This window comes from Fistularia commersonii, chromosome 32, assembly GCF_037954325.1.
Source record: "Fistularia commersonii isolate RoL2024-O1a breed Wild chromosome 32, RoL_Fcom_v1.0, whole genome shotgun sequence".
Taxonomy (NCBI): domain Eukaryota; kingdom Metazoa; phylum Chordata; class Actinopteri; order Syngnathiformes; family Fistulariidae; genus Fistularia; species Fistularia commersonii.
Genome location: NC_141315.1, coordinates 11,036,119 through 11,055,000, shown reverse-complemented (window position 1 = coordinate 11,055,000; position 18,882 = coordinate 11,036,119). Strand labels below are relative to the sequence as shown.

Genomic DNA, 18,882 nt, shown 5'->3' with positions numbered 1-18,882 from the left:
TTAGCTGACACAGGGCTTGATAGCTCCAGGGCCCACTAACTGACACAGGACAGGTTAGCTTCAAGGCCCAGTTAGCTCCAGGGCCCATTACCTTCAGGGCAAGCTAGCTGACAGAGGGCCTGTTTAGCTCCAGGGCCCGTCAACTGACATACAGTCCGTTAGCTCCAGGACCCGTTCGCTTCAGACCTGCTTAGCTTCAGGCCCTGATAGCTAATGTCCAACCTCGTAGCCTGTTAGCGAAAGCACGCTCGGTTTAGTTAACAGCCTGTTGGCTAATTTGGACTTTCCTTTGCTAACATTAGCCTCTTTGGTAAACTCTCGCTGACTTGCTAGTTAGCATGTCATCTGACATCAGATGTTGGGGAAGTTCTCAACCAAAGAACTCCTGGTTCTCCTGCTCGGAACCGGGTTCTTCTTCCTCTTCACCGTAAAACCAGATGATGATAATTTCTTCTTCTCGCTCTCGTGGCCTCCAAAAAAAAAAAAAAAAAAAAAAAAAAAAAAAGGCAACGGTTACCACGGAAACAGATGGGACAGCCGGCCATGCAGGATTGCCTTCAGCCGTAAATCTCACACTGATTCCTGCCAACCAGCACACACACACACACACACACACACACACACACACGTGCACACACAAACGTGCACGCGCACAACACGTGCGGCGCTCGGCACGCTGATCCCCTGGAAGCCCCTCCATCAGGCTCTTAGTGGAATTGGATGGAGAGCAAACACTGATGTTTGGAGGGAGGAGGAGGAGGAGACCCCGGGTCCATCAGGGGACCAGATGTAGCCTTACAACCAGTCGCCCCCTCATTCAAACATCTGGACAATGTAAGGTCTCCTGTGGACCTTCTGCATGTGTTTGGACGGTGGGAGGAACCCCGAGGAACCTTGCAGACACGGGGAGAACGTGGAGAGGGAGTCCAATCGGGGACCTTCTGGCCGTGAGGAGGTGCTAACCCCTGCTCCAGTGTGCAGGAGTAAGATTTAATTAGCGCTTGTCCATCGGGGGGAAATCAGCTCCTCTGAGGAGCTTCTTGGAGACGTTCCTGGCTCAGGATGCAAGACGGCGCTCCTGAACTAACATCTGAGCAGCACAAGAGGAGATCCAGCAGCAGCTGCAGGAAGACCACGGACACTGGAGGGAGAGGCCGTAAACACTGACCGCCATCGGCAGGTCAGACGAGCCAGCTAAGCTAACAAGTGCTTGGACATCCAGGAGAAGCTGTTGTTGATTGTCCTGGTGGTCAACCTTTGGGGCTACAAATACGGCCTCCTTGAGGACCACACCCCATGAGGTGACCCATTTAACCGTCCCCATCTAAACTTGGCTTGAAGGTCCAGAGGCTGATGACTCCATCCGGCTTCCAGTCAATCAGATGTTTGGGGAGGAGGTCCCCGGTGGTCCTGCAACCTGGAAATCCAACTTTCTTTCCAGGCCATCTGACCCGGGATTCTGTTTTATCAAACAACTGATCTTCCCTTGAAGGTCTTAAAGCTCAAGCTAGCTACCCTTACGTGCGACGGGCTCGAGCTAGCATGGCTGTGCACAAGGACGGCATCCGTTTGGGGAGATGACCTCTCGAAACCATTAGCCAATGCTAGTTTTCCGTCCTTCCGAGCGCGCTCACTCAGCATACAACATTAGCACCGGGACAGCGAGTTAGCGAGCTGACTCAGCAACGACTGCCTCCTGGACAGGAGTCATTAGCAGAGCGGTTGTAACTCATGGCTGGACATCTCGTCTAGGTGGTGGGATCCATTACAAGGGAACGGGCTTCCCTCCCCCCGCCTCCATCATCATCTTAACAACAACAACAAGGACGCAGAACCTGACCCGAGCCAGAAACATCCAGCACTTTCTATTCCCTTTGAGGAGTAGAGGTAGCAAAAGCTCTTAGGCGGCAGCCAATTTTAGCCTCCCGAGGCGTCCTGATGACTAAATGATGAGAGGGTTGGAGGAGATGCTGGTGGTTGAGGAGGAAAGAGGAGGAAGAGCAGGGGTTTGTGTTCTCGACTCCCTCAGGAGCCCGAGGAACAAGACGGTCGGTATGCTTCTGGGAACAGGAGCTACTTTCAGATACATATGAATATTCAAGATCTTTTTTTTTCATTATTGCCCTTTTTCCTTATAAACAATTTATTTAGTGTGCAGTTCCAGCTCCGACCACAGGGCGACACCCGGTAGCTCGAGAAGAAAAGCTACATTAGATGGAAAGGCTCTCATGAGCAATGAGGTTCTAAATGCAACACCATTTGTCAGGTGGTCCTGTCCACATCTAGGTGGGAAGGGACAACCAATCTATAACTGTAGCCTACATGCTAATAGCAGGCGTGATACGATAACAGATTTCGCATTCTTCACGAAGATAACGGTGGCGGACACCTGGCGAGAAGCTGCAGATCAAGCCACGCCCCCTGGGAAGCTGACCAATGAGAGAGCCCGGGGACTCGGGAGAAGACGTGAGGTTGCTGCCATGATGGGAAGGAGAGCGATGTATCGTGGGACGTCATCCTATGGTAGCATCACTAGGAGCTAGGCTAACGCTAACTGAGAGCTTTCTCAACAAGGAAGCCAGATCTGAGACCTGGAGATGGTTCTGCAGGAGAGCTTCTGTCCACACCCAGGTGATTGTGAAGGTGTTCTCGGCCTCCTGCAGAATCCTGGTGGACCCCGAAGGAACTCGGGCCTTAATGGCTGCTGAGCGAGGTCTTTGAGAACACGAACACCACCTCCACGTCTACTGTTCTACTTTTGTCCACAGCTAAAGAGACGAAGACGAAGGGGGCTTAGCGAGCCACATGGACCCGTGAGCCTGTGAGGACGACGGAGAAGATGAAGATCGGGCTGTGATTCATCCTCCTCATCGCCATCGCATTCCCGGCGTCGCCGCCGCCAAATGTTAGCGACAGCCTCTGCGCTAATCGCCGTCCTGCTGCATCGCACGGAAATAAAATTAGAAATGAACAAGTAACCATGGCGACCGCCTTCCGCACGTCCGATTGGCCCCGTGTCAACGAGCGCCGTTTCGGGCACGGAGGCTGTCGCCCCTGACGACCACGAGGGTTCGTCTCGCCGAGGGCGGAAACCAGCGACCAATCAGATTGCAGGTCGACAACGTAGGTTCATGACCTTCAGAGGTCCCTCAGGGCGTCTCCACGGCTCTGGACCCACCGGTCAGGGAGGAAGCCAGGTGTGAAAGTTACCTGGTGCCACCAGACACACACTCAGTGTGTCTCATTAGCACACAATTCCTTGTGCTAATGTTGTGTTGTGCTAATGTTAATGTTAATGTTGTGCTAATGTTGTGTTGTGCTAATGTTAATGTTGTGTTGTGCTAATGTTGTGTTGTGCTAATGTTAATGTTGTGTTGTGCTAATTTTAATGTTGTGTTGTGCTAATGTTAATGTTGTGCTAATGTTGTGTTGTGCTAATATTAATTTTGTGTTATGCTAATGTTAATGTTGTGCTAATGTTGTGTTGTGCTAATGTTAATGTTGTGTTGTGCTAATGTTGTGTTGTGCTAATGTTAATGTTAATGTTGCGCTAATGTTGTGTTGTGCTAATGTTGTGTTGTGCTAATGTTAATGTTAATGTTGTGCTTATGTTGTGTTGTGCTAATGTTAATGTTAATGTTGTGCTTATGTTGTGTTGTGCTAATGTTAATGTTATGTTGTGCTAATGTTAATGTTATGTTGTGCTAATGTTAATGTTGTGTTGTGCTAATGTTGCATTGTCTGAATGTTTGTTGTCTGAATGTTGTGTTTCTCCTTCAAAGTTTCCTCTTTGAGAAGATCTGGTTTTCTGGACCACTGATCCCCGTCACCCTGCTTCTAGAAGGTTCCACAGCTTTGTTCCAGAAGTGTGTGAACCGACGTCCTGCTGACCAGGAGCTGCTTCTGCTGTAATCCAGCGTCCACATCTGTCAGTGATGGGCTGCAGAAGCTCCAGGTGTTCTAGCAGGTTGTTGTTCGGCCGACAGGAACGTTACATCTGGGAGGTTCTCCATCCATCTGGGAGGTTCTCCTTAGGCTGGGAGGTTCTCCATCCATCTGGGAGGTTCCCCATCCATCTGGGAGGTTCTCCATCCATCTGGGAGGTTCTCCATACATCTGGGAGGTTCTCCTTAGGCTGGGAGGTTCTTGTCTTCTGTATGGCAGTGGATCTGAGATGACCTCCTCGTCCCTGTCTCTGAACACCTCAGCGCAGGAACGAAGCTCCTGCTTCTTCTGATGCCTGAGGAGCTTTAACATGACGCCCCCCCCCCCCCCGGTTACCATGGAAACCCCGGCTGAGTCAGGCTGCTGCAGGAATGTGATGGAAAACATAAAGCAGCATTTATTCATGAGACGTCAGGAGACCAGGAGAAGATCAGCCACTGACTGCACGTCACCGTGACGACCACCAGGAGATCAGAAGATCCCTCAGAAACCAATCACAACCATTGATCACCCTGGAATGATCACCATCATTATCACACACAAATATCATGAACTACTGCGTGTGTGTGTGTGTGTGTGTGTGTGTGTGTGTGTGTGAGAGAGACACTAAATACTGCATGAGTCCATCATCAATGGCTAAAAAGAGACTTGAGCCAAAATCAGAAAGTGGAGCGCGCGCACACACACACACACACACACACACACACACACACACACACACACACACACACACACACACACACACACACACACACAGATAAGGGTGTAGCGTTCATCTGCTAAAGCGCCTCAGAATGACCGACAGCTGAGTTGCTCCCGTGTTGCCATGGCAACAAGGCCCTGCAACATGCTGGAATGTTCTGGGGGGGTCAAAGGTCACGCTGGGGGGGGGGGGGGTTCTCCACTTCCTGTGGACATCTGACCACCATCTTCCACGTGACAGGAAGTTGAGGGAAAAAAAAACAAGATGGAGAGAATCCACCGGAGAGACGCCGGAGGTCCGAGGGACAGAGGGACCTGCTCAGGAGGACCAGGACCTTCTCAGGTCTTCCAACCAGCAGCAACAGGAAGAAGGTGAGGAAGAAGGAACAACAAGAACATTCATCCGTCACGGAAGAATGAGATGAACGCTGGAGATCCCTCCCCTGGACAAGGCTTTTACAAAGGTAGAAGGAAGGAGCGTGGAGGATCTCCTGCGGAGGAGCTGCTGAGGAGGAGCAGGGATGGAGATGAAGGACGTCTGGAGAACCTCGAGGTCCTGGAGGTCCTCTGAAAAAGCCTGAGATGTGTTTTGAAGCTCCAGCATCAAACACCTCCTCCTCCTCCTGCCCCACTTCCTGTCTGGAGATGTTCTGGAGGTGGAGGAGGAGGAGGGCGGTTGTTACATGAAGCCTCCAGGAGAAGGAGGACGAGGAGACGGGGTGCCGGTTACCATGGAAACCGCCTCCGCCTCCGACCCCGAGCGGCTGCCGCAGCAGAACCAGGACGGAGGGATGGAAGGATGGAGGCCTCCGGGGCGACAAGCGGGGCCGTCCGGATGGGGTCGCCACGGCGACGTCACCGCGGTGATGTTACCACGGCGACGTCACCGCGGTGATGTCACATCATGTTTCCCGCCGGTGGCGAGGAGGAGGAAGCAGGGGAGATGCCTGCAGATGATGGTTATATAATCACGTGCGGCGCGCGCACACACATGCACGCGCAAACACACACACACACACACACACACACACACACACACACACACCACACACTCGAAGGTGACTGTCATCTCCGCTTTTTTTTTTTTTTTTTTTTTAAATCAAATAAACACGATTTTTTTTTGCCTTTTTTTTTTTTTTTTTACCGCCATCTTACCGGAAATCTCACGGCAAACTGACCGGAAACGTCCCCCCCTCCGTCCGCGGCGGCCGGAGCGGCGGAAGCCCCGCCGGTGCACCGGAATGCGGCCTCACCTGAGCCGCCGCGGGTCAGCAGCAGCAGCGGCAGCGGCAGCATCTTCCAGGAGCTCCGCGCCTCCGGTCACGTCCTCCGGGGCGGCGGCGGGACGGCGGCTGTCCGCGGTGCTGACCGGAGCCGCGCCATCTTGGGACCGGGAGAGAAGAGACGAGGAGCCGCTGTCCTTCTTCTCCTCCTCCTTCTTCTTCTTCTCCTCCTCTCCTCCTCTGCAGAGGGATGGAGGGATGGAGGGATGGAGGGGGCGGAGGAAGAGGAGCAGCGATCCGACGCTCACCGGGAGGAAGAGGAGGAGCCTGACGGTACGCACTGTACCACGGAGAGTACACGGGTAAATACACACTGTACCACGGAGAGTACACGGGTAAATACACACTGTACCACGGAGAGTACACGGGTAAATACACACTGTACCACGGGAATACACGGATAAATACACACTGTACTATGGGAGTACATGGATAAATACACACAGTACTACGGGGAGTACACGGACAAATATTCATAGTACTACGGGGAGTACATGGATAAATACACACAGTACTACAGGGAGAACAAGGACAAATACACATAGTACCACGGGGAGTACACGGAAAAATATACATAGTACTACGGGGAGTACACGGACAAATATACATAGTACTATGGGGAGTACACGGACAAATATACATAGTACTTCGGGGAGTACACGGACAAATACATATAGTACTACAGGGAGTAGACGGACAAATACACACAGTACTACGGAGAGTACACGGACCAGTACACACAGTACTACATAGATTACACAGACCAGCACACATAGTACTAGGGGGAGTACACAGACCAGTACACATAATACTACGGGGAGTGCACAGACCAGTACACATAGTACTACATAGATTACACAGACCAGTACACACAGTACTACAGCGAGTACACAGACAAATACACACAGTACTACAGGGAGTACACAGACCAGTACACACAGTACTACAGCGAGTACACAGACCAATACACACAGTACTACAGGGAGTACAAAGACCAGTACACATAGTACTACAGCGAGTACACAGACTAGTACACCACACTGCATCCCGTTCAATCAATTGATTATTGTGAGTAGTGGTTGTCATGGTAACAATGATCTCATTGTTGTCATTTGCAATCAGAAGGTCATTGTTGTTGTTGTTGTTGTTGTTAGTTTTAGCAGCATTAATGACATCGTTCTTATTATTTGTATTAGGTTTGTAGATGTTGATTATTTCCTATTGTGATCAATTTAATAAAATATATCAATAAATAAAATATATCAATATTTACATTAACAGTGCAAATTTAACATGATCTATATATTTATGTTCAATTTATATATGAATTACCGTATTCATTTTGAAATGTATGAATGAAGTAAAACAATGTTATGTTACTTTTATATTATTGTTATTCTTTTTCATTTATACTATAAACAGTACATGTTAATATTGTTATTTCTTATAAATATATATGTTGTTATTTTTTCTATTATGATTATTACCATTATTCCTTTTCATTTATATGATAGATATATATTTCAATATTGTTATTTATATTGTGTATATATTAGTTGTTCGTTATCATTTATATTATATATATTTAATTTTTATTTATTATTATCATTATCGGCAGTAGAGGGGATGAAGAAGTGATGAGCAGGTGTCCAGGATGGGAACGCAGAGGGACTGAAGGTAGTTCATATGAAGGTAGTTCTTCTAAGCCTCTTCATATGGAGATACAACATCCACCCAGTCATTAGGAAGCAGCGGAGCAGATGTAAAATATTTATGATGGATTAAAATATTGATTTTATTCACTGTTTTCAAACGTGAAGATCAATGGAAGTCCACAAACAAACACGCGGATGTGATTTGCAGTCAGGGGAGGCAGGAGAGGCCGTGCCTCACTTGCTAATCTATGAAAGAAAAAAATGTCAAATAAAAAAGAATAAATGGTTATACTTATCCGTGATTTGCACTATAAAGGTATTTTTCATTGAACTTCTCCAGTTTTAGGTTATTTTCTGATTCAAAATGGCTTGATTTTCACATTTAGCGTTCAAATACTGAGAAGACACGTGCGGTGAGGCAGCCGCCTGTTGAGCCTCAATGACCGCTAGCATGCTAGCACGCTCTGCACCAACACCGCATTGCTATCGCTAGTAAAATGTTCAAACACGTCCTCTAGATGAAATAAATTTGCAATTTGTCAACAGCTGCATGTGCCGTTACTAGTTTCTTCCGCCGAGCGATCAGAAGACGTCTGCCAAGATCCACTCGGTGAGGCAGGCAGTTCTCCTGCCTCACGCTAGGGGGCGCTCATGAGTCCAGGGGCTCTTCTTGCTAATACTCTGCAGCAGAATCCAGCGAGAGGGTTAGCATGTCATGTTCAGCCAAACATGTTTACTTTCCTCTCCTCACTTTCAAAATGGAGGATTACAAATCCAAATGTTGACAAATTTTTAGATTATAAGACTAAAAAAAAAAATTGGGTTCATGTGTTTGTAAATTTGTTTAAGTCAGTGCCCCACTAACCATCAACCTCACCGTGCGTCACTCACTCACACACACACACACACACACACACACACACACACACACACACACACACGACTTGTCCTTGCAATTACGCCTTGTGGCCACTAGAGGGCGCGCTGGCTCCGCCGATCGAGTCACCTGGCGTTTCCGGTGTGTTCCTCCACCGTCACACACACTTACATGACACACACACTTTCAATATTTAGCATCTTAATTCACACCTGAACACACTCTGGACGGAATTAACAAGAAATGATCATTTAACGGGATCATTACGGCGATCGGTGCGCCGCTACACACACATTAATTACACTGTAATTATTACAGACAGGAATTATTAAATGTATTAAAACTTAAAATTAAAACTTATTAAACCTCATTAAAACTTTAATGGGGTGAAAACATGAAGGCTTAAATATTAATAATTATTATATGAATGTTTTTACTTTGACTTCTTTATTGGTCTTTAGTGAGGATAATTGTAGCCAATCACAGGTGACCTAGAGGTGAGGGGCGGGGCTTAGCCCAGACAGACCAGCTGTCAATCATCCCCAGGGTCTCCTTCACATCCGATGGAGAAGGTGGAGAACCCTGGAGGAGAAGGTGGAGAACCTGGATGAACCCAGGAGAACCTGAGGAGAACCTGGAGGTTCTCAGCAGAACCGCGGTTCCCGTCCTGCCTCCGAAGCTCGGACCTTCTCCGGATCTCCTCTGAGGACACGCTGGATGTTCTCCGGACCTTCACCCCGATTCCAGACCATAAAAGGGGCTGTTTGTGCAAAGTCGCCATGGCAACGCAGCCCGGACACCCGACCGGAGGCAGAGGAGGAAGAGGAGGACCAAGAAGAAGAAGAGGAGGAGGTGGTGAGGTCACGTAGGCTGGTCTCCTGGAGCTGATGGATGGAGATGTTCCTCCCATCAGTGCTGATGAGATGTTTGCTTTGGAAGCCACACATCCTCCTCATCTTCATCTTCATCTTCATCCTCCTCTCCTTCATCTCGGACAACACGCCGGCGTTCTCTGCTGCTAATTGTGTTAGCTTCAATAAATACTGGCTGATTAGTGTGTGTGTGTGTGTGTGTGTGTGTGTGTGTGTGTGTGTGTGTGTGTGTGTGTGTGTGTGTGTGTGTGTGTTGAAGCCAAAAACATTAAGAACTGGAAAATGTCCTTAGAGACCTTCATTCCTCTCCGTCTTCCCTTGTTTTTCCAAAGGTCTCTGCGCAACCTTCTGGAAGGTTCTGCGGTTCTCCACTCAGGGTTCTGTAGGAACCTTCTGGAAGGTTCTCTGCCCAGCGGCTCCACAGGAACCCCCTAGAAGGTTCTGCATGACCCCCCTGGACATTTTGAAGGAACTCTTTTTTGGTTTTCTGGAGTTCTTAATGGTCTCCATTTCTCCATGTTCTCCAACATCCTCCATGGTCTTCAATGTTTTCTGATCCTCCAGTGTTCTCCAGGATCCTCCTGGGTTCTCCAATGTTCTCCATGTTCTCCAATGTTTTCTGTTCCTCCTGGGTCCTCCTGGGTTCTCCAGGGTTCTCCAGGGTCCTCCTGGGTTCTCCAGGGTTCTCCAGGGTCCTCCAGGGTTCTCCTGAGTTCTCCAGGCCACCACAGTGGGTCAGAACAGACCAGCCTCCATGTGATGGTCCTCCAGTTGCATAAATGTAGTTCTCACCGCAGAGCCGCTGCTCCTCCTCCTGATCTTCACCCTCCTCTCTCTGACCGGACGGACGGACTCCTGCTTCTCCTGCTTCTTCTCCTCCTCCCGGTGCCTCCGGTGTGATGGCGTCTCCTCGGTGACGGAGCGTCCCGGCGGATCTCCGTGAGAGCCGGGACCGGCGGGGGGCGGAGGTGAGTTTAAGCGGGACTTCCGGTGCAGGACCGGGACCGGGACCGGGACCCGGTTCTGCACCGGTCCGGGAACCGAAGATCTCGAAGGCGCTCGGGCTTTTTTCTCGCGAGATTTGCACTCCTGTTGGATCCGCGTCCGGTGGAAGGTCCGGTCCGTGGGCGCGTGTGTGCGTGTGTCTCATTGGGAGTGTGCGTGCGTGTGTGTGTGTGTGTGTGTCATTGTGATTGTGCGTGTGTCAGAGTGTGTGTGTGTTTGTGTGTGCGCGAGTGTTTCTCATTGTGACTGTGTGCGCGCGTGCGTTTATCAGTGTGTGTGTGTGTGTGTGTGTGTGTGTGTGTGTGTGTGTGCGCTTTAGGCTCTGCGTACGTGCATGCGTGTACCTGTATGTGCCCGTGTGTGTTCGTGTGTGTGTGTGTGCGTGTGTCTGTGTGTGTGTGTGTGTCCAGACCCAGATTGTTGGCTGTGGACCAGGACCAGGACCAGGACCAGGATAGGGACCAAGATCAAAATCTGGACCGGGACTGGGATCTGGGTGAAGATATGGACTGAGGCTTGACCAGGACCAGGATCTAGACCCTTATATGGACCAAGACCAGGATCCGAATCGGGTTTAGACCGAAACCAGGATCTCGGCACAGACAGGGATCTAGACAAAGACCAGTATCTGGACTAGGATAGAGACAGATACCGGGATCTAAAGAGGGACCGAGATCTGGACAGAAATCAGCATCCGGACAAGGACCAGGATCTAGATCTAGACCAGGATCTGAGCCGAGGACCAGGACCAGCGCCCAAACCTGACCAAGACCACCTGATCCTAAATGCCAGAGCGGGCTCCAGACCAGGGTTTGGATCTAGACCCAGACCTGGACCTAGACCAGACTCAGAACAAATCCAAACCAGCACCAGGACCAAGACTAGGACCAGAAGTGTGTCTACACCACTAATGCAGGAGTAGACCAGGTTCAGGACCACAGGGAGCCGGATCCTGACAGAACCAGACACCGTGGGTTCTTTTGGAACCCTGGGTTCTGTGGAGAACCTCAGGGTGGAGGAACCAAGGTCTGAGAACCTGGGGGTCCAGGACCTCAGGGTGCAGGACCTCAGGGTGCAGGACCTCAGGGTGCAGGACCTCAGGGTGCAGGACCTCAGGGTGCAGGACCTCAGGGTGCAGGACCCGAGTAGAGACCTGGATCCGGTGTGTCCTTGATGAATAATTGAGCAGAGATCGAGTTCCAGAGTCGTGGTCCTGCTTCCTCCTGGATCCTCGGTGCAGGCAGCAGAACCTTCTCCAGGGCTTCGGCCGATCACGTGGCGGCGGCGCCGACCTTGAAGAAGACGACCTCCGGGTCAAGGTCGCGTGAGGAAGCTCCCGCCGGAGGTCGTGAAGGTCAGCGAGACCGAGCGATCTCCTCCGGGTCCTGGATCTCCTGGCCGGCTCCCGCGGGAACCTGCAGCCTATTAATACCCGACTGGAACCCGATCGGCGCCGACGGATCCGGTTGCACAACGAAGGGAGAAATGCGAGCGTCCGGTCGTCATGGAGACGGACGCGCTACAAAATGGCGGCCGCGGATCGTGGAGAAGCTCCGGGTGTTCCCTTTGTTACCGCCGGGTCCTAGCCGGCCGGCTAGCTAGCCGGCTAGCCAGCCGGCTAGCTTGTTTCGCGAGACTGTCCGACAAGCGCCGGCGTGATGGTTGCCATGGCAACGCTGAAATCCGCCGCAGTGTTTGAAGAGCGCCGCCCGCAGTTAGCATTAGCATCTGACACGGCAGATCTTTCCCAGTGTGGCTGGAAGGGGTTGTTTTTTGGCTCCATCAGACGTCCTGCTCGCCACCCTGGGCTGCTAACCAACCTGCTACGACCTTAGCATGTCCTGCGGCGGCTCCTAGCAACCGAGCCCATGCTAGGCTAGGCCTCTGATTGGCTACATGTTAGCATGGCTGCCGCTGTTGCATCTTCTCTGGATCCTCTGCTCTGCGAGAAAGGAAGAAAAAATGGATGGACAAGAAAATCTGGAAGTAAAAGATTTTTTTTTTTTTTAAAGGACCAGAATATCTCAAGGGAAAGGGCCAGAAAATCTGGAAAACATTTTTTGTGTGTGTGACGGACCAGATATTGTGGGAGCATAAACAGAACCTGAAAATCTGGAAAGGAAATAAAACAAATCCGGAGGAAAAAATAAATGTACCAAGAAATAGGGGGGGCTGAAAATCTGGAATATATATTTATAACAAGAAAATATGAGAGAGTAAACAGAACCGGAAAATCTGGACCAAGAAATCTGGAAAAAATTTTTTGTAAAGGACCAGATGTGAGTGACTACAAAGAACCTGAAAGAACTGAAAAAAGGTTTAAAGGACCTGAAAATCTGGAAAAATAAAACAACGGATCAGAAAACGGAAGGGTTTTTTGTCAAGGAACAGAAAATCTGGAAAAATAAAAAAGGACCTGAAATCCGGAAAGGAAATAAAACAAATCTGGAGGAAAAAATAAATGTACCGGAAAATAGGGAGGGCTGAAAATCTGGAATATATATAACAAGAAAATATGAGAGAATAAAAAGACCCTGAAAATCTGGGGGGGGACCAGAAAATCTGGAAATATAACTTTTTAAGGACCAAGAAATCTGGAAAAAAAAAAATTGTAAAGGACCAGATGTGAGTGAATATAAAGAACCTGAAAGAACTGAAAAAAAATTTAAAGGACCTGAAAATCTGGAAAAATAAAACAATGGATCAGAAAACGGGAGGGCTTTTTTGTCAAGGAACAGAAAATCTGGAAAAAAGAAAAAAGGACCTGAAATCTGGAAAATGAAAAAATATTCGGACCAGAATTGGGTGAAAACTTCTTTTTGCAAAGGACCGGTAAATCTGGGGAAATAAACAATTGCAAGGTACCGAAACGATCAGGAGGAAAAAAAAACAGAAAATCTGGAGTTTGTTTTCTTTTTATGCAGCAGAAATGCGGGGGAGGGGCTGAACATCTGGAAAACATTTCTTTCGTAAAGGTGCTGGAAATCTGGAAAAAAAAACAAAAAAACAATGAAAATAAAGGAGGCCTCTTTTTTTAATGGACCTGAAAATCTAGAAGGATGTAAAGGGAGCAGAGAGTCTGGAAGGGAAAAAAAGAGCTGCAATGGTCCAAAGCTCCTGAGGAACGGTGAGGTGTTGCTGGGACCTCAGCCTGGAGGAGGACGCAGAATCGGATTGCGGTTTCATCCGGCCGTCGCGGCGCCGAAGACATCCGATCCTCGGCCCGGACGCCTCCTTCCTGCTTCTCCGAAACCTCCGTCCTATCAGGGGTCGGTCCGGGTCGGACGGACGACGGGGTTTCGGTGGCCTGGAAGCGGCGGAGATGAGGAGGAGACCAGATGGAGGAACATCTGGCGGGTCGGCGGGCGCCGGAGGTGCTGAAGATGCAGCAGGTGCTGCTGAGCGGACAAAACCTCTGAGGGTCACCAGGTTGTTTGCCTTTCAAGGGATGTTTTCCAGACCGTTAGGAGATGCTAAAGGTCAGACACACACACACGCACACACACACACACACACACACACACACACACACACACACACTCCTGCTGCCCAGAGTTAATGGTTTACCAGCTGGTGAAGATCCAGGTCAGCGGTGAGGACCTTTCACCTCCAAACCCTGGCTGGGAGGAGAAAAGGTTGGAATTGAGGACGGCGTCTTCTGCGTACCAAGATCTGCACAGCGCTAGCTTTGGGGAACGCTTCACACCTCCTTCACACCTCCAGACCTCCTTCAGACCTCCTTCCCACCTTCATCACACCTCCTTCGGACCTCCTTCGGACCTCCTTCACACCTCCTTCACACCTCCTCTAGACCTCCTTCATAACTCCTTCAGACCTTTTCAGATCTCCTCCAGATCTCCTTCACACCTCCTCTAGACCTCCTCCAGACCTCCTCTAGACCTCCTTCAGAGCTTCTTCACACCTCCTCTAGACCTCCTCCAGACCTCCTCTAGACCTCCTTCAGAGCTTCTTCACACCTCCTCTAGACCTCCTTCATAACTCCTCCAGACCTCCTTCAGAGCTTCTTCAGACCTCCTCCAGACCTCCTTCCCACCTCCTTCAGACCTCCTTCACACCTCCTCTAGACCTCCTCCAGACCTCCTTCACAACTCCTCCAGACCTTCTCCAGACCTCTTCCAGACCTCCTCCAGACCCCGTTGCCCCCTCTTTCAGATCACCCTCAGATATTCCAGACCTCCTTCAGAGCGCCAGAGGTCCTCTGCGTGTCCTCCCTCCTTGGAGCAGCTCCACCTCCTCTCCCTGGATCTTCTAATCAGATATCTCCAGGAGAACCCGTTTCAGGCGCAAACAACCCCTGAATTTACGAGAGCAGAAGAATGTCCGTGGCGTCCAGGATGAGGAAGTCCAGAGCTGCGTCTGTTTGTTTGCTTTGGAGCCGTCCTTCACGTCCTATCTACTCCAAATATATCCCAGGGAACCAGGCTTCCACTTGGAAGCTTCTCAGCTCGCCGAGGCTCCTGGTTCTACTCCACGTCTACTCCATGTTCTCCTGCTGAGGTTCTCCATGTTCTCCGTCCTCAGTCCAAAGCAGGAGGACCTGAGGTCCATCCGTGGACTGACGGGGCCAATGGTTGGTCGTCTTCACAAGATTGACAGCCGATGCTGTGATTGACAGCTGATGGTCTGATTGACACGTGACTGGTCCAGGTTAAGCCCCGCCCACCGCCTCCCCTGAGTCAGCTGTGATTGGCTGACAACAAATGATTGAATGAATGCATAAATGTGACTGAATGAACGAACTAAAAGTGATTGAATGAACCAATGAATTAATCAATGAATGAATGAACTAATGAGTGAATCAATGAAAACGAATGAATGAACCAGTGAATGAATGAATGAACGAACCACGTTGTGAAAATGAACAAATGTAAGGAATGAAAGAACAAATGCATAAATGTGAATGAATGAACGAACTAAAAGTGATTGAATGAATCAATGAATTAATGAATGAATGAATGAACTAATGAGTGAATCAATGAAAACAAATGAATGACTGAATGAATGAATGAACGAATCACGTTGTGAAAATGAACAAATGTAAGGAATGAAAGAACAAATGCATAAATGTGAATGAAAGAACCAGTGAATGAATGAATGAACAATGAATGAACTGATGAATGAATAAATGAATGTAAATGAAAAAAATGAATAAATGAAGAATGAATGAACAAACAAACAAATGCAAAAATGTGAATGAATGAATGAACCAATGAATGAATCAATCAATTAGTGTAAATGAACAAATGAATGAAAAAGGAATGAATGAACAAATGCATAAATGTGAATGAATAAATGAATGAACCAATAATGAATGAATAAATCAGTGGCTTAATGAATGAATGAATGAATGAATGAATAAAGTAAAGTAAACAAATGAATAAACCAATGAATGAATGAATGACCAAATAAATGCATAAATGTGAATGAATGAATTAACCAATGAATAAATTAGTGCATGGATAAACAAGTGAATAAACCAATGAATGAATCAATCAATTAGTGTAAATGAACAAATGAATGAAAAAGGAATGAATGAACAAATGCATAAATGTGAATGAATGAATGAACAAATCAATGAATGAACAAGACAATGAATGAATAAATTAATATGAATGAATGAATGAACCAATGAATTGATTCATGAATGCAATGAGTGAATGAACGAGACAATGGACCAATGAATGAATGAATGAATAAAGTAATGTAAATAAATGAATAAACAAATGAATGAATGCATGAATGTGAATGAACCAATGAATGCATTAATGAACAAATGAATGAAAGAACAAGTTAATGTAAATGAATGAATGATGCAAGAAGAAGCCGCTGACCAATCATATATCAGATGTTTACTTTAACCCGTGTGTGTGTGTGTGTGTGTGTGTGTGTGTGTGTGTCAGGTGATGATCGATGGGACCAACGCCTCGGCGCCCGGCCCCCGAGGCCCCGCCCCCGAGCAGCCGCAGAGGTCCCCGTGCGTCCTAGGCTCCGCCCCCATCTTCTACTACAGCGTCCTCCTGAGCGTGGGGGTTCCAGGTACGTGAAGCTCCCAGCTGGTCTCCACCAGCTTCCAGGTCCTGGTCCAGGTTCTCCAGGTCTTGGCAACTTCATTGAAGTGTTCTGTGGGCGGGAGGGTGGATGATTGACAGCTGTTTGACCGGCTTAAGCCCCGCCCCCCGCCCCAGTCTCAGCTCTGATTGGCTCAGATGAGAAGATCCACGAATGACCAGACAGGAAGTGAATTAAATAAAACAGGAAGTGAATCTGGAGAACATGGAAGGAGAAAATGAAGATTTAGAACATGGAGAACATGCAGGATGGAGAAGGCCATCTTCATCAATCCAGCAGAACTCTGCAAGTGTGTGTGTGTGTGTGTGCGTGTGTGTGTGTGTGTGCATGTGTGTGTGTGTGTGCGTGTGTGTGTGTGTGTGTGTAATCAGAATGATCTTCTGAGCCCCCCCCCCCCCCCAGGGGAACATCAGCATGAGGAACATCCCGCCGCCTCCAGATGTTTCTGATGTTTCTCCAGAAAATGAAAAACAAATAAAAAACAGAGAGAAAGAGAAAGCGGTTATGCAACAAAATAAAAGCACATCTTTAGAGAAGGTCCTGTAGTTTAATCCATCATCAACACATTAGTTATTACAACTTGATGATGTTATTACAGCTTTATTATCGCATTATTACAACTCAATGATGTTATTACAGCTTTATTATCACATTATTACAACTTGATTCTGTTATTACAGCTTTATTATTGCATTATTACAACTCAATGATGTTATTACAGCTTTATTATCACATTATTACAACTCGATGATGTTATTACAGCTTTATTATCACATTATAACACTATTATTATCATGTTATTACAATTTTATTATCTGTAATAACAGCTTAATCCTGTTATCACAACTTCATGCTGTCCTTCATGGTTTTTTTATCAAATGTGAATGAATTTATGAAACTAAAAGAATGAATCTATAGCCGGAGAGCGACAGGCTCCGCCCCCTGACTGTCCCCCTCCTGTGATTGGCCAGTGAACGTGCTGACGGCGGTGGCGTTGTCGCGGCTGGCGTCGCGCACCAAGAAGGCGCTGTACTACTACCTTCTGGCGGTGACGGGCTGCGACCTCCTGTCTCAGATCTTCATCATCTTCGTGGGCTTCCTGCTGGAGACGGCGGTCTTCCACCGCCAGGTTCCCGCCCTGCTGCTGCACAGCGTCAGCGCCGCCGAGTTCGCCGCCAACCACGCGTCCATCTGGTCCACCGTGCTGCTGAGCGTGGACCGCTACGTGGCGCTGTGCCACCCGCTGCTCCACCGCCAGATCAGCTACCCGGCCAGGACGCGCAGGATCATCGGCGCCGCGCTGGCGCTCTCCATGGCGTCCGGCGTGCCTTTCTACTGGTGGTCGGACATGTGGCGCGACGGGCACCCGCCCACGCCGCTGGACGCCGCCCTCATCTGGACGCACGTGACCATCATCTACTTCCTGCCGTGCGGCATCTTCCTGGTGCTGAACTCCCTGATCGTGCGCACGCTACGGGCGCGGCAGCGGCGGCGGCCGTGTCAGGAGGAGGCGGAGCCTGCGCGGCCGGGCCGGCTGGGGAAGACCACCGCCGTGCTGCTCGCCGTCACCTCCGTGTTCTCGGCGCTGTGGGCGCCGCGGACGGTGGTGGTCATCTACCACCTGCACGTGGCGTCCGTGTACGCCGACTGGCGGGTGCACCTGGCGTACGACCTCTCCAACATGCTAGCCATGCTAAACACGGCCGTCAACTTCTTCCTCTACTGCTTCGTTAGCAAGCCCTTCCGCGCGGCCGTGCGGGAGGTAACGCTGCCGCCGCTAGCCTGCTGCAGCACGCCGCCGCCGCCGCCGCCGCACGCCATCGCCTCTTCCTCTCTACGCGGCGACAACAACAAGGGCTCACGGCGAGACTCCGCCCCCTTGCCGCCCGGCGGGGACATCGACCCCTCGTGACCTTTCACCCCCCCAACATGGCCGCCGGCCAGTCGGGCCTCCCCGCCGCCGCTCCCTGTAAATCACACGGCGGCGTATTTATTTTCCCTCCCAAGAATTCAACCGCAAATATTTTTTCTTTATTTCATTTGTTTTCCCGCGGGGAGGGGAGGGAGTGCACGAGGGAGTGCACGAGGGGGTGCACGAGGGGGTGCACGAGGGAGTACACGAAACAGGAAGTGGATGTGTTGTCTTCCTCCCTCCCGCCTCTTTCAGTGTAAAAGCCCAACAGAGGGACGGCCGAGGCTTTTATTTTGAAAGTGGGGAATAAATAATAGGAATAAAGAATCCTTCTATGAAATGATTAATAACAAAAAAATTGATTGATTTCTTTATTGTCGTCCGCTTTGGCAAAAAAAGGTGATATTTTAGAGTAAAAGCCTCTGAAATCAAGCCTTTGTTTTGAAAAGCTTTGAAGCTCATGGGGTCTGCAGGAGATGGACGAATCAGAGCAGCAATCAAAGATGGGCACGCACACACACACACACACACACACACACAC

General features: G+C 49.2%; 2 protein-coding genes across 2 annotated transcripts in view; one reads left to right on the top strand and one right to left on the bottom strand.

Annotated features, from left to right (window-relative positions):
• Positions 1 to 6,109, bottom strand: part of aatkb (apoptosis-associated tyrosine kinase b) — a 24,447-nt gene extending 18,338 nt beyond the window's left edge. Inside the window, exon 1 of the mRNA XM_086139363.1 lies at positions 5,901 to 6,109. Within this exon, the coding sequence (XP_085995489.1) occupies positions 5,901 to 5,943 (43 nt within the window). The 5' untranslated portion in view covers positions 5,944 to 6,109. The remainder of the gene's footprint in view (positions 1 to 5,900) is intronic.
• A 4,022-nt stretch (positions 6,110 to 10,131) lies between these two features.
• gpr142 (G protein-coupled receptor 142) lies at positions 10,132 to 18,647 on the top strand. The gene is made up of 3 exons (XM_086139362.1): positions 10,132 to 10,302; positions 16,261 to 16,396; positions 17,401 to 18,647. The coding sequence occupies exons 2-3, from the start codon at positions 16,264 to 16,266 to the stop codon at positions 18,339 to 18,341; spliced, it is 1,074 nt and encodes a 357-aa protein (XP_085995488.1). The 5' UTR covers positions 10,132 to 10,302; positions 16,261 to 16,263; the 3' UTR covers positions 18,342 to 18,647.
• The last annotated feature ends 235 nt before the right edge of the window (positions 18,648 to 18,882 follow it).